Genomic DNA, 15,036 nt, shown 5'->3' on the forward strand with positions numbered 1-15,036 from the left:
ATGTTGATCTGACACAGGTTAACGTCAGAGCCACTCTTTAATTAAAACTTCCCGCCGTGGGATCCCCAATGTGGAGTCATGTGACAGTCCCCCAACCAGAACCCAGAAGTGAGTGGCTGACAGAACAGGAGCGTGGAGGGGTTAGAATCCTTACAACTCCATGGTGAAATGTTTAAGCGGAGGTCTGGTAAGCTTTTATGAAAAGGTGGGTTTTCAACGACCGTTTGAAGCTACACAGGCTAGGGGATAGTCTGATAGAATGAGGAATATCGTTCTAGTGGGGGTTGGGCAGCATGGGAGAAATCTTGGATGCAGGAGTTAGATCTGGTTAACAAAGGAGAGGAAAAGCCTCTGTTAGACTCAATAACACCCATGTTTTTGCATTATATTAGTAGAATTCATAACATTTTTCTTTAAAATGAAAGTCTGTGTGGGCTCATCTTTTGCAAAAATTGTTAAAACTTATTGTACCATATAAACTTAAAAACTAGCATATCTGTGTCTTGACAGAAATTATACCTAAGCATCCATTTGAATCTCTAACTGACCTTCTCTGAAAATACTTGGTAATCTTGAAGACCATGCCCAGATTCTACAATAGAGCAAAATAAATAGTACTCGCACTGGGGAGAGAACTTTCCTCATAACAAATAACCCTTAATATAATAAATATGAGTACTATCACTCAATACGTGTTAAATTATTATTGGAGGGGGTGCATCACCAACTCAAACAACAGATCAAGGAGGAGGAAGAGAAACAGAAGTTGGAGTTCAATGAACATGAGGATACTCCAGTTCATAAATCATGATAGTGGTAACATATAACATATAACAGGGCCGTAGCCTTTATTGAAAAAAATATATATGTTAAAAAAAAATTCTTTAGGGCGAAATATATGGATAAAAACAAATAATGAAGAGATGGACAGAAAATATGTTAAAATAAAAGAACAATTCAGTGACTGCCGCTTATTGGTATCTCGAGAGGCAACAGTAATTATAAATGGGACTAGATTGTTCACATTTATAAATCGAAATAGTGACAACTCTATAAGTTAAGGATGACACTAATTTAGAGGCAGAGATTGTATCATTTTGGGTGAGAGTATGAATACTCTAATCTTTAAAGCTCTCAGCCCTGAGTATTCCCCAGACTGAAATTATTATAACTTACTACTGTTCCCATTACTCCTTTCTGACCAACGTCTTGATCTGGTTAACCTGATCTATGGTAAGACAGTCGCTAATTGTCCACAGCTTGTATGATCTCTGGCAAAAATTGTAAGTGCAATTGTTATTTCTGTTTCTCCTGTTAAAGCAAACAGTTGGTCTATGTGACCAGTGCCGGTCCTCCACCCTCACTGCTCTTTACTTTAGCAGATGGAAGGCGGGGGCGTCATCCTCTGCTCCTCAGTGGGAGTGTATCGCTTGTCTGTGACATCACAGCTAAGCACCATACTCTCAGCCAATCACAGACATGGAGTAGCAGCAGCTGGCAGCTTCACAAGTAAAAGCTTCCAGCTGCTTCGGTGGGCAGAGCTCCATGTGGGGGCATCACATGGGCATTCAAAACACTGAATGAGTGACATTATGCCACTCATAGAGTGCTGTAGGCACCTCCTATCCGTTAGGAAGTCTAGTTTCACCTTATGGTAGTGCCGGACATTTGTTTCTTCAGTCTAGCGCTATCCACCATCAATATATTAATCTGTTTTCACCAATATGGAGATGAATCTGTAAGGTAACTCCCTGAAAGGAGTTGTTATACACTATTTTCACACTCGGTGTGCTCATCATAGTCCCCCTGGGTTGAAAATAGAATCATTACAACTAAACAACTCTACTGACTTTCTCTCTTCTCCCCACCCAATACATACTTTTCTCTATTCTGGACATGGTAGCACATATTCACTAATGTCACACCCCTTAAACATAATTACACAACAAATATATAGCGCTGCATCCCACCATTCAAGCGCTCTTATGTGTAATCTGCCACTTGTGCAGTTTATATTACTGAACACTTATCGTCTTGACTTGTAATTTGGCCATGATTGCTATTTGTAGCTGCTTTGTCCTTGTACCTACTTGAAGATTAGTTTCTGTAGCACAACTGTTACATTGGTGACCACATATTCGTAGAGAATTTCAGAGATTTTACTGTAAGGCTACCAAAAAATTTCAAAGTCTCAATTGCACGATATTAACCTTTTGTTATATTTTCATTCCACGTTTCCGACCGCATATTTAAAATTGGTGATAAATTTTAAATTGCTATATGGCAATTATATACCGTCAGTTCTACTTTAGTGAGAACTTGAGCACCGGCACAATGACTGACTGCATATGATGTTACAGGATTAGATGGAAGCTCTGCTGAGGCAGCAAAATGGTTTCACCTCAAGCAGCTTATAGTGACACAAATCCATAACTCTTACAGATCTGTCTATACAGAAGTACTGTGCACAGATAGTCCTTTGTACCTGCTTTAACTGTCATCATCTGATATATCTCATTTTACTACGTGGGAATAATGTGTCTGCATATGGGACACATGTATAAGACGGTTATAATATATAACCCAGTCATATGTTTTCTGCTTCTAGCAGACAAAATAATAATAGATGTTTAATCATGGCCTATATATATGGTGGCTTCACTACATTTTGTTTATCTACTTAGATTGTTTATATCTGTAACCAATCAGCCCTAATCATTCTTCCTTTATAGCAATTGATAGTTTTATATATCTATATATTATAGTTATAATTATATATAGTTATACTGGGTTCATGCATAGTCTTACTTTAATAAGAAATTATCATTCATGAGTTAGGGAGCATGGTGGCACAGTGGTTAGCAGTGTTGCCTCACATCACTGCAGTCATGGGTTCAATTCCAACCAGGGCCCCCATCTGGGTAGAGTTTGTATGGGTTTCCTCTAGGTACCTCTCACAGTCCAAAGACGTTCTGGTAGGTACTAACCTGGTTTCTGTCAAAATTGTCCCTAATGTGTAGTATAGAGCATTTATAATGGAAGCTCCAATAGGGCAGGGACTGATTTGATTGATTAGACATTCTCTGTACAGTGCTGCATAATGTGATTGACACTATATAAATACTAGTAATGGTTTGGTTTTATTTGTCTTAATTCATTTTAAACTACTTTCTACAGATCCTCTCTTCTTTGCAGTATTCCAGTCGCATTTCAGTCATTCCAACCATATGATTTGAATGTTCAGTAAAAAGATAATTGGCACTGGCTGTGCACACATGGTGTATGTATCTAAGTAAATAAATGCTATGTAATCGTGTCTTACAATTATTTTCAACTACAGCCACTAAAATTAATGAAAAAAATGTTTATAGGCTGCACAGAGGTAATATTTAGCGATTCATTTATATAAGGGGTTCAAAGGTGCAAGCACAGAAAATAACACACATCAATAAACATATCCCTATTACCTGTGTGGGGGAAGAGCCTGTTCTTAGCTAGCACCAGGCACACGGATAGTTAGTTGTGTGTGTGTGTTCTGTTTCCGAGATAACTATTAAGCCATTAACAAGGAGCAGAAAGTGGTGCAGACAGCACATGTTCTGTAACCTATAGCAACCAGATACTTGGTTTTATATCTGGTCACTCCAGGTTTGAGCCACTGTTAATTATTTAATAAGAATGGTGCATTATGTACACACATTTGCTGTAACCCACAACAACTAATACAACTAGTACAGTGCGGGAAATAAAAGCAGATCTTTAAATGGTTGTTGTGAGTTAAAATTTGTTTATGCACATAGCACCATAGTCCATTATTTGCAATGTATACTGTGTCCTATGTCTATTAAAAAAGAACTGTTTAAAACTTCCAAGTTTACTACTGAACAATGATTGAAATACTTCTTAGAGAATTATTAAACCATGCTGTGTTTTGTTGGGGTGAGAACAGGACAAGAATATTCTAAAAGGAGCTACTTTCTAAAAGTGTGTATGTTTTATTAGTAAATTATACAGAAGAAAGAACAAGATAACTGAACAACAGGATAGTGACAATTCCCTGAAGAACAATCTATGTAAAACTATGTAAGGGGGTCTGGTGCACAAATCACCAGTAAAATTAGAAAAACATTGTTTTATAATGTGATTTGTGGAATGTCCTTTGAAAAGACAGGACTGTGAGAATTTGCCAGACATTAGTAGGCTGGGAATGTCAAATGCGTGAGGTATTGGGAAGGTGAGTGGGATGGACAATACATTTCCTATAAACTGGTCATAATGGGCAACAGTGGTTACATTTGGTTGAGAAACAGAGGAGTAGAGGAATGTAAAAAAAAGGGTCCTTCTGTACCTGAAACATAACATTAATCTTTAAAGCGAACTGATCCAACTTGCATATGTATTTGTTCTGTTTTTAAGTATGATTTTTTTTTTAATGTATGACCTATTGTCCAGCGCTGCAGAGTTTTGTGATACCTTATAAACAGAGCCGTAGCTTAGAATTATAGCGCCTGGGGCGAGAAAGACAAATGCCGCCCCCCTAGCCCTCAATTTTAACCAAATGAACTTTGCGCCTCCCTTCAGCGTTGCGCCCTGGGCGGTCGCCCCTGTCACACAGCCCTAGTTACGGCCCTGCTTATAAATAGCTGATGATGATGATCCCATACTGATAGTGATCTTACAACCTTACAATAAAATTATGGAAAATTCAGCACATAAGTGTAAGAAAGGTTAAATAACTTATACCATAATGAACTGCACGTGGTAATGAAACTGAAAAAACAAAATGATAAACCATGACTAGATAGTAAATCTCCACATAAACTGTTGAAGTCAAGCCTGTGTTGACCATCTGCTTGAGCTGTATTATGACCAAATTACTTTGAGCAGAAAAGAATGCAGCTCAAACAGAAATCACGTATCCCTATGGTGATCGCAAAGGCCATTGTAATCACCATAAGGATCTATGATCCCTTTTTATAAAATTCTATTTGAGCTATACTCTGTTCACCCATTAATTTTGTGATTATCAGAGTGCTAGTATGTTTTACATGAATGATATGAAACTTTTATAAGGTGCAGGGGCATACATGACAAAAGGTCATGTGTCTGTCTTTAATAACTCTGGATGAAGGTCAACATTTGTAGCTCTATTCATAAATGCCATGAAATCAGCGGCTAATTGACAAACTGCTATGGTACTGTCACCAAAATGAGCTTGAGGCCTGAGAATTTTCCTACTAAAACTGATGTATCATTTTCAGACATGCCTATTAATCTACCAATAGTTGACCACTATTTGCCTTTGTGTTCTTATCCGGCTCTTGTGTGATCAAGACGCACAGCCTGACTGGAAAACGGCGGTCGTGGATCCATTTAGCCCCACACATAGCTGGACAAATTGGGAACTGGTTCTGTTGCTTTGGTCAAATGACACGACCAGCCCCTGTATGACCAGAATAAGGCTATATTTTGGGACACTATTTTTGCAGAAAAACAAACAAAAAACAAGTAGATCAGACCAGAGCTATTGTGAAAGGCAAAAAAGCTGCTATTTGCTTATGCCATCGACTTGACATAATGCTACATTAAAATCACAAACCATTGTTTTGCAATGGAGATCTTGGTATCATCACTTACCCTATGCAAACAGTTTTCACATATCCAGCCACAGTAATGTCTGGTGCTCTGTGCTCACCCCCCTCATCGGCTCTCCTCTGGGACTAAACTGATCTACACCTCCTCAAGGCTCTGGATTTATTAGGCTCAGAAGTAATAGGATTACAGTGCTCTATCTCAAATGGTAATCTGATAGGCCATCTGGGGAGATGGAGAGTGCAGCACTGTGAACAGATATGACCCTTCCCTGTGCTCTACAAGTTGCCAGCACTGTGTTTCTTACAGTGTTACTGATCCTGGATGTTTTCAGTATTTACTTACATTAACAGCATTATAACGTTAAAGGAGAATCACAAACTCATAGATCACTGATATATCATAGTTCATATGTTGTAACATGTCCATTGTTGCAATTCAATTAGGATATCCTGTTTCAGTTGGCTACCCAAATCCCTTGGATTACTGAGCTTGTCAATGCATCATTCACACTAGTGGAAGTAAATCACTGCATAGGCCATATGTACTTTATTATTATTTATTATTATCTTTCATTTATATAACGCCAGCCTGCTCCACAGCATTTTCTGATTGGGAATAAACACAGTAATAAAACAAACTGAGAACCCTGTTTGCAAGCTCAGAATCTATAGGAAAATAGGAGTTTGATACATGAGGTTGAGTGCCACCGATAGAATACTGGTCCAGTCAGTCTGAAATGGGAAAAAGTGCATAGTGAGGCAATATAAGTCATTTTGTTTGGACTTTGGTTTTGTGTCCCTTCTGTTTCATTGTATATATTGGTATTTTTCTGTATACAAAATGTACCACTCTGCAAAATATTGATGTCCCCAAACACTGTTTACACCATCGTTATATAGTACCCAACCCGTGGTATCGCTGACAATATCAGGAAGTTATATAAATAAAGAAATGGAAGTTGCTCAATCAATTTATAGGCTATAGCAGGTGCGTGAAAGGGTGGGGTTATCCTAAAAGGAACAAACACACAGAGATCTCCCAGCACACTGCTATAGCCAGCAACAGATCTGCTATTTCTACTGTAGATAAAAATGCAAAAGTCTCAGTTGCACACATTTGCAAATGTATGTTAAAGCCACCCGCCTCTCCACGGCGCTTTTGCTAATAGGGTGGTCCTAACGCTAAACAATAAGAGTCCCATATATTTGGGCCATACATATGTGTTTTTAAATTGAGAGCCAACTTACCAAAGAGGCACCCCAGAAGCCTCCAACTAGCAATCCAATGTCAGCACCCCCTCTCAGCTACTGACATATCAGGAAGTTGTCACGAAAAATGTTGCAAAATCATTACATCATCTACCAACTGGTCTGTTTTCATAAAACAGAAAAAATCTGGCCATTCAGTCTGGAGACTCATCTAATGCTGACGTACAGAGGATAAAATCTATTCTTGTTAGGCCATCCCTGTGTGGGATCAAATCAGGGCCATCTTTTCCATTGGGCACAATGGGCAGCTGCCCAGGGGCCCCACGGGCAAGGGGGCCCCATAGGCACGGCTCTTAATGAGAGTAAATAATCCTGCAAAAGGAAAAAACCTGCAAAAAAACCCTTCAAGGGTCACTGAGCAAGTACATCTATCTATCTCTATATATCTATATCTATGGGCCCCGGTGCACTGCTTTGCCCGGGGGCCCATGTTGTTAAGATGGCCCTGGATCAAATTGTACAATACAACTGTCTCTCAGTTACTCAAACCAAAAAGCAAGATCGGCCGGTTGGGTGGCTTACTGATGCTATTAATAAAGGAATATTATAATAATAATACAAAGAAATGCTTCCAAACTGCAACTAGCCTCTGTTTCTAAGAACTTCACATGCCATACATTTGTAGTGATTTCTTAAGGGCATTGGGCCCACATTTGGATTGGAAGCCTCATGGGAAAAAATCAATCACATTAATATCAGATCATTTTAAAGGTGCCATCCCACACAGAATTTTTTTTTTGTAAAGAGCACGTTTTGTACTTTTATAACATGAAGCTGATGTGATCATTTTCAAGGCTATCCTCCTATAAGTCTGATTTAGATGGCTGCCACTGCACAAAATCTATCTCACGAATGCAAGGATTTGGCTTCTGCTTCCTCTCCAGAGTCTCTGAGTGACAGCCAGTCAGTTACTGACTTCCTCAGTGGTCAGGTGGTGCAGAGGAAAAAGGGGGGATGTGCCTGCTGAGAAAGGTGATGTTCTAAAGCCTGCTCACTACATGTTATGTGACTGTGGTTGCCATGATAATTGCAGAACAATAAGCAAAATGTAAATTGCTAATTGCAGTTTGAATCAAATCTCAAAAGAAAAATAGACAAAGTAGTGCGTCTTCTTACAGGTAGCCGGAATGATTTATATTCACTACTGGTACATGTTCTATCTATCCAACCATTCTTTTGTGTCTCTACCTGTAGCAATTCCTCCTATCCACTCCCAATATATTTTGGAGATCCACAAGGCACTGTTCTCATGCCTCTGCTATTCTCACTGTACACTTGTTCTCTTGGTAAAACTAATTTTCTAATTTGGTCTATAGTATCATCACTACTGATGACACCCAAATCTACTACTCCTCAACTGATCTCTTTCTGCTATTTCCACATGGATTTCCCAAATCTGATAAACAGAACTTATCATCTACTCATCTCACAGACTCACCACCTTCCCTCACATCTCCTTCACTGTCAACAACACTACAATTTCCTCAGTTTCCCAAGCTCACTGCCTTGGTATCACCCTTGACTCCACCCTCTGCTTTTCTTCTCACATCCTGTCTCTCCCAGTCCTGTTGCATCCACCTTCAAAATACTGTTAAGCTGTGCCCTTTTCTTATTAAACATGCAACCAAAACTATTATATATTCTCTCATCCTCTCCTGCCTCAAGTACTGCAACCTCCTCCTGAATGGCATTCCAATAACAGACGGGAAGGGATCCCTGTGCTAATTTAGATTAGCACCGGCAGGTCAGTGGTGCGGAGTCTAATGAGCTCTCAGGTGTTCACCAAGAACCACCACAAGCGGAATGGGCTTTGCTGCCGAGAGCTCGCAGGTCGCGGTCCACTGGTCTGCCTGTAGAGGTAGGGTTGCGGAAGAAGGACTGACAGGTGACCAATAGATGACAACAAAGAGATTGGTCAGACAGCCGGGTCCGGTACACAAACTGACATGGAAGTACAGAGTCAGCAGGCGAAATGGAGTTAGGACAAGCCAGGGTCTGGTACACAATCTGACAATGGATAACTGAATCAGCAGGCAGGAGCAAGGTCTGGACTAGGTGGGTCTGGTAATACAATCTGGCAGCGGAGTACAGGAACAACAGGCTGAATCAAGGTCAGGGTAGCCAAGGTCTGTAACTCTAAAGCAGATAAAACTGAGACAGCGAGTAGTCAGCAAGCCAAGATCGGTGCACTACCGCAGGAGAGTAGGGAAGGTCAGACAGGCTGGAACTGGTACACAAGGATCAATCAGGATACAAGCAAGGCATCCAGAAACAAAGATACACACAAGTTGCTCTGAAACTGAACGAGTGTCAGAGCAAGGTTTATATACACAATGAATTCAAATTCCCTGCCCCGACATGCGGTCTTGTGACCGCCGATACCTGGAAGCACCTTCCGATGCAGAGAATAAGGAAGGCGCTGGAGCGAAGAGAGGCAAGTGTAACAATTCCGCTCATTCTCCTGTCTCCAATTCAATTTGTCCTAAATGGCAGTTCTAAATCGATTGCACCACTCTGAAAATGCCTACACTAGATTCTCAAATCCTCCAGAATCCAATTATTCAGAGACCAGATGCTAAATACAAATGGCCTTTCACTTTCATATCTCTCTTCTGCTGTCAGCGATGGCGTCTGCTGATCTGAGACAGGAGCTGGACTGTTCCATCTGCCTGAACATTTATACAGATACTGTAACACTGAGATGTGGACACAACTTCTGCCGGGTCTGTATTGATCGTGTGCTGGATACACAGGAGGGGTCTGGAGTTTATACCTGTCCTGAATGCAGAGCAGAGTGTCAGGAGCGTCCTGCACTGATAAGGAACATAACTCTGTGTAACATAGTGGGGAGTTTCCTGTCTACTCGGCCAGATCAGGAGGTGACTGGGATCTTCTGTACTTACTGTATTCACTCTCCTGTACCTGCTGCTAAATCCTGTCTGCATTGTGAAGCTTCTCTGGGTGATAATCACCTGAGAGTACACAGCAAGTCAGCAGAACACGTCTTATCTGATCCCACCACTTCCCTGGGGAGCAGGAAATGCTCCGTCCATAAGAAGATCCTGGAGTATTACTGCTCTGAGGATGCTGCCTGTATCTGTGTGTCCTGCTGTCTGATCGGGGAACACAGAGGACATCAGATGGAGTCACTGAATGAGGCCTCTGAGAAGAAGAAGGAGAAACTGAGAAATGTTCTGCAGAAACTGACCACAAAGAGAGAGGAGGCTGAGAAAAGAGTTCAGAGACTGCAGGAGCGCAGGAGAGAAGATCAGGAAAAAGCAGTTGGTGTAAAAGAGACAGTCACTGCCCTGTTTAGAGACATCAGGAGACAGCTGGATGACCTAGAGAAGAGAGTCCTGAGTGAGATCTCCAGGCAGGAAGAGAGCGTTTCACTCTCAGTCTCTGATCTGATCCAGCAGCTGGAAATAAAGAAGGACGAGCTGTCCAGGAAGATGCGTCACATTGAGGAGCTGTGTAACATGTCTGATCCAGTGACTGTCTTACAGGAACCAGACACAGGTCCGCCAAGCTCTGGTGGTTGCAAGAGAATTTTAAAGACATAATGCACAAATTAAAAGCTTTAAAAACTGGAAAAAAATTTAGGTCACTAGGGGGTATATTTACTAAGCTGCGGGTTTGAAAAAGTGGGGATGTTGCCTATAGCAACCAATCAGATTCTAGCTTTCATTTATTTAGTACTTTCTACAAAATGACAGCTAGAATCTGATTGGTTGCTATAGGCAACATCCCCACTTTTTCAAACCCGCAGCTTAGTAAATCTAGCCCTAGGAGTGAAGAGTGTCCCATATCCCCCCCCCCCCCAAGCAATCGCCCATTTCTCTCATCTATTTAATTTCATAAATGTTATACACAGTGCATTTAGCAAATTTCCTTGTTGGTCTATAAATCTTGTTTATTTATCATTTTCCAAGTGCACATGCAAATTTGCATTTAGTTTTGTGCAGTGTAAAGTCTAAGCAGAAAATATTGCTGTCTTGAAAGGACCAGCAATGATGTGTCTGCACTAGATCAGGATGGGATACTGATCAAACATAAGAGCTTGTACATGAACTGGGTGGAGTAATGAGGTTACATTGGAATAGAAGGGAAATACATCTAGTTTTTAAAGAATCATTTACACCACCATAACCTTTTCCAAACGTTCATATTGTGCAAAAGACGATTTTCCATTAATCAATATGTGATTACACAAGGAACATGGAAAATTCAGTACCAAAAAAAAAATAAAAAAAAATAAGTTAAATTCCATCTTCCTCTCAAACTACAGCCAGGTTTTCTATAACCTCACAGCATAGCAGCCCCCAGGATAGGCCTTCCTCTTCTAATATCCATACTAATTACAGTGGGGGTTCATTATCCCTTACGATATGCAACTTTTCCTAAAGAAAACTAAACTGCCATGATAATGTCGGTTGTTCCTGGTCTTTTTTCACCAAATATTTCGAGACCATTCACACTCCCATGTCGCCTTCTTAGGGGTCTATTTATTAAAACAGTGCGGTGACAAGTACTATGCATCGCTGCAAATTGCAGCCATGCATAATGAAGTATAAATGTAATTTAACATGCTCAGACTGCTCTGGGAGCCTCGGTGAAGTCCCCCTCCAGCACGAGCTGTTTTTACTATTTACTGGCAGTCTAGCACTGCTGGTGAGAGGAGGAAGCACTTCCATGGGTGAGTGGTCCAGAGAAGATGGAGAGGCTTCAGCTGGTTCCCATTGAAAATGACAGGTTACACCATCCCAAGATGAGAAAATCAGAGCTTTTCAAAGAATAAATTGCAGAGCTTCACAGTCCCCATATTAATATATGGGGACTGTGTTAAGAAACATTAATGGATTACGGCAGGAGAAATCTTTAAGATTTCCCATAAACTCTTCATAAATTGCAAGATGGCCATTTTAAAGAGAAAACTGCTGTTTTCTCCATTTTAACGGCTGATCGCACTTTAATAAATAGATCCTGCAATGTTACATAAGAACCAAATTTCTGACATTTTCAATGTATTTCTCCCTCTTCTCTTTCCTGTACCATTTTCCTATACTAACAGGCTCCCAAATTCCTTAGTCCCATCCTATAGCATTGTTTTTTTTCATATAAAATTGTTAACTTTACATATATTAAACTTAAATGCTCTTTAATAATTAAACTATATTCAGATTCTATTTATAATTCCCTCAGCAATGTCCAGTTAGACTTTATGTATCTAGCATTTGAATGCATGTACCCAACCCTCTTGCTCCTTACCACTCTACGTTTTTCTCTGTAATCCTTCCACATTTCCATTGTCTCCTCACTATAGATTCAATAACACTTAAAAAGAAAACTGAGATGACTTGAACCCAAGCCCCCCCACTGAGTGATTGATGTTCCTGTCATTTTTAGTTAAAGCTCTTATCAGCATATTGCAACCTGAGTCCTAACTGACATAGGGTTGTTCTTGTACCTGACTCCAGAGCTAATTCTGCTGCCCAGTTCTTCTGAGCTCTGCTTTTAATACTGCTGTATTGGAAGTTGCTGGCTGCTGCAGTTCCGAGGCCCACTCTCCAGAATCCAGTCGCCTCTCCTGGAATCCTATCCATCTTGTCCCCTCTCTCCTGGGAATAGGCTTATTTTTTTGTTTTAGTGTTTAAAACAAAAAGATAAACGCTAAATTGCAGAAAACCTAATTATAAGTGATGGCAATTGAACTTACCATTTACGCATACGTTATACATATATTAACATTACTTGTTTATTATACGGCTACAAACAAGTTTCATCGGTCATCACTCACTGTAAAGCATAACAGTGATCAGTAACACTTATACATACTAGGGAGCAGGGCCAAAACTAGGGTGGTGCAGCTTGTAGCATCATCCAGGGCACAAAGCTGAGAGGGAACGCCAGCTCAAATCTGAGAGGGGTCTAGTTCAGGGACACTGTCACAGTTTATAATGGGCTTTTTATACTTAGTTATATCCTTCTTTCTGAGTACAATTAAAAATGCTGGGGTATACAGAGCGCTATAGCAGCTTTTTAAATTCCGCCCTAAAAACCCAAACTCTATACCTGGGCTGCCAAGGACCCCTCAGTATTTACAAATTAAGCCCCTAGGAGAGAACCAGGAATACAGAACAAGAGGGAGATGAGAAAACAAAATTCTCCAACAAACAACCAGGTCGCATGCCATAACGCCCAGGAAGCACCCACCTTGTAGAATATGCCCTCCCATTTTTTGGTTGGAGGCTTAACTTCCCCAAAGTAAGCCTGATGAATTAATAAATGAATCCACCTAGAAATGGTCTGCTTAGAATATTATCAACCTCTCTTGTAGGCATCATAGAGGACCTTAATTGAAAGGAGCTCATTCCCCCTGTAGCCAAATAAATTATCTTGTTCACCTCATGGCCAAACAAACCCTCTCCCGTGAAGGACAGGGACTGCAGAGTCCTTTTGGACTCTACGTCTGCCTCCCAGTCCCTAAGCCAGAGGGCATGACATGCAGAGACCGCTGAGGCAGAGATTTTTCCCCAATGAGCCTGTATACATTGAAGCCCTCCCCTAGGTGTTTGGAGGACTTTTATATATGCTCCATTTGAGCAAGCAATTCAGATATGGGTCTACCAGACTACAGATCATCTGCCAACTGTTCCAACCACTTCTCCACTGCCTTACTGACCCAAGTCGATATTAAGATGGGCCTAAGTGAGGCCGCATTGAAAAATCAATTTAAGGATGGCCTCAATTTTCCTATCCGTGCTATCCCTCAGGATAGCAGCATTCCAATGGGAATGGCGGTGGTCTTTGACAGGCGGGTTAGGGGAGCATCTACCTTAGCCAGAAATTCACATTTCACCTGGTCTGTGCTAGAGAGTGGCTAAAGGGGCTGCAACCGATTGATTAAAACCTGTGATCAGGCCTGGTCCATGTCTCACATAAACAGTCGTTGAACTGAGGAGAAGAGTGAAAGAAAACTGTTTCTTCCTCCTCCTTAACAGAGATTTATTGGGAATCTCTTTCCTCTGTCCTGAATAATTAATGCTTGGCAGATAGTTTGAATTGAAGCCTCCATTACCTGCTTCCTGCTGGAGTCCTCGTCGGAGCACAAGGAAACCTCAAGGTAAAAATCTTCAGTCACCATGATTGAAGGACAGACGGAAGCCGATGCTTATGTGGCTGAAGGTGGCAGCAGCGGAATCAAACTTTCTTTCAAAGGAGGAAGAAACCTGCACTAATCGAACCAAACCTTGCGTACAGACCAGATTGTTGTTTTCTGCAGGGGAGGAACCCAAAGGTCCTTGTTCCCAAAGCTCCCTAGAACATGCAATGATCTGTGAGAGCCCCACATTAGCCAGGGCCAAAAATTTTACCCAGGCTGCATATGTCATATCGGTGGGGTCGTCCCCAGAGGCCCTGTAAGCGCTCCCCTTCTCAGACATACAGAGGACAAAGGAAAGAAAGCGAGAATAGCTGCAGTGCACAAGCAAAGGCTATATGTGAATCTGCAAGACAGAGAATGAACAGGAAAAGGGAATAAACCCCAGGAAAAATAGCACCCACAATGTTCACCCACTACTTCCATGTAGAGAAGGGGGTAGAAGGGGAGCTGCTAATGCTTGTGCCTTGCCAGTGTGAAAAGCCAGGCGGAAACATATATAAACAAGGTGTAATTAGGATTAAACAGAAAAACAATTCAGAGCAAAGTGTTGTCTTCACTGTTTATTGTAACTATAGATATATAATGTCTTTGTGAAAAATCATATGATGCTTTGTCCCAGAGCCAGTATTTTAACTCTTTGATCTGTGAAAACTCTGGCTCTGTGAGAAAGCAGCATAAGACTTTTCACGAACGACATTACACATATTTGGTTAAATTGGTGTTTCGAAAGTGGAGGAATTGTGTTTTGGCAATATGCAAGTGTAGGTATTTTTCTTTTACTATACAGTTATTTGTGGTCACAACAGAAAGTGGAAACTAACTATATTATATTTTTTGGGGAATTGGGGCTGATTCGAAGCTCAGTGACGAACTTGCTTTTTGCTGTGAATTACAATGGCTCTTTTTAGTGCATTGTCTGGCACCCTGAATTGGTCTGGGTCTGATAAAAGCATGCATTCCAGGGGGGAGGGGGGGTCAGCGCTCGTTTCCATGTATTAGCTGTAGAGTTAC

General features: G+C 40.9%; 1 protein-coding gene across 1 annotated transcript; it reads left to right on the forward strand.

Moving 5' to 3' along the window:
- The first annotated feature begins 9,487 nt into the window (after positions 1-9,487).
- Positions 9,488-10,426, forward strand: LOC142126976 (E3 ubiquitin/ISG15 ligase TRIM25-like). Its single transcript, XM_075194300.1, has one exon. It carries the CDS (start codon positions 9,488-9,490, stop codon positions 10,424-10,426), a length of 939 nt encoding a protein of 312 aa, XP_075050401.1.
- Positions 10,427-15,036: the final 4,610 nt, after the last annotated feature.

Source organism: Mixophyes fleayi, unplaced genomic scaffold (genome assembly GCF_038048845.1).
Source record: "Mixophyes fleayi isolate aMixFle1 unplaced genomic scaffold, aMixFle1.hap1 Scaffold_28, whole genome shotgun sequence".
Lineage (NCBI taxonomy): Eukaryota > Metazoa > Chordata > Amphibia > Anura > Limnodynastidae > Mixophyes > Mixophyes fleayi.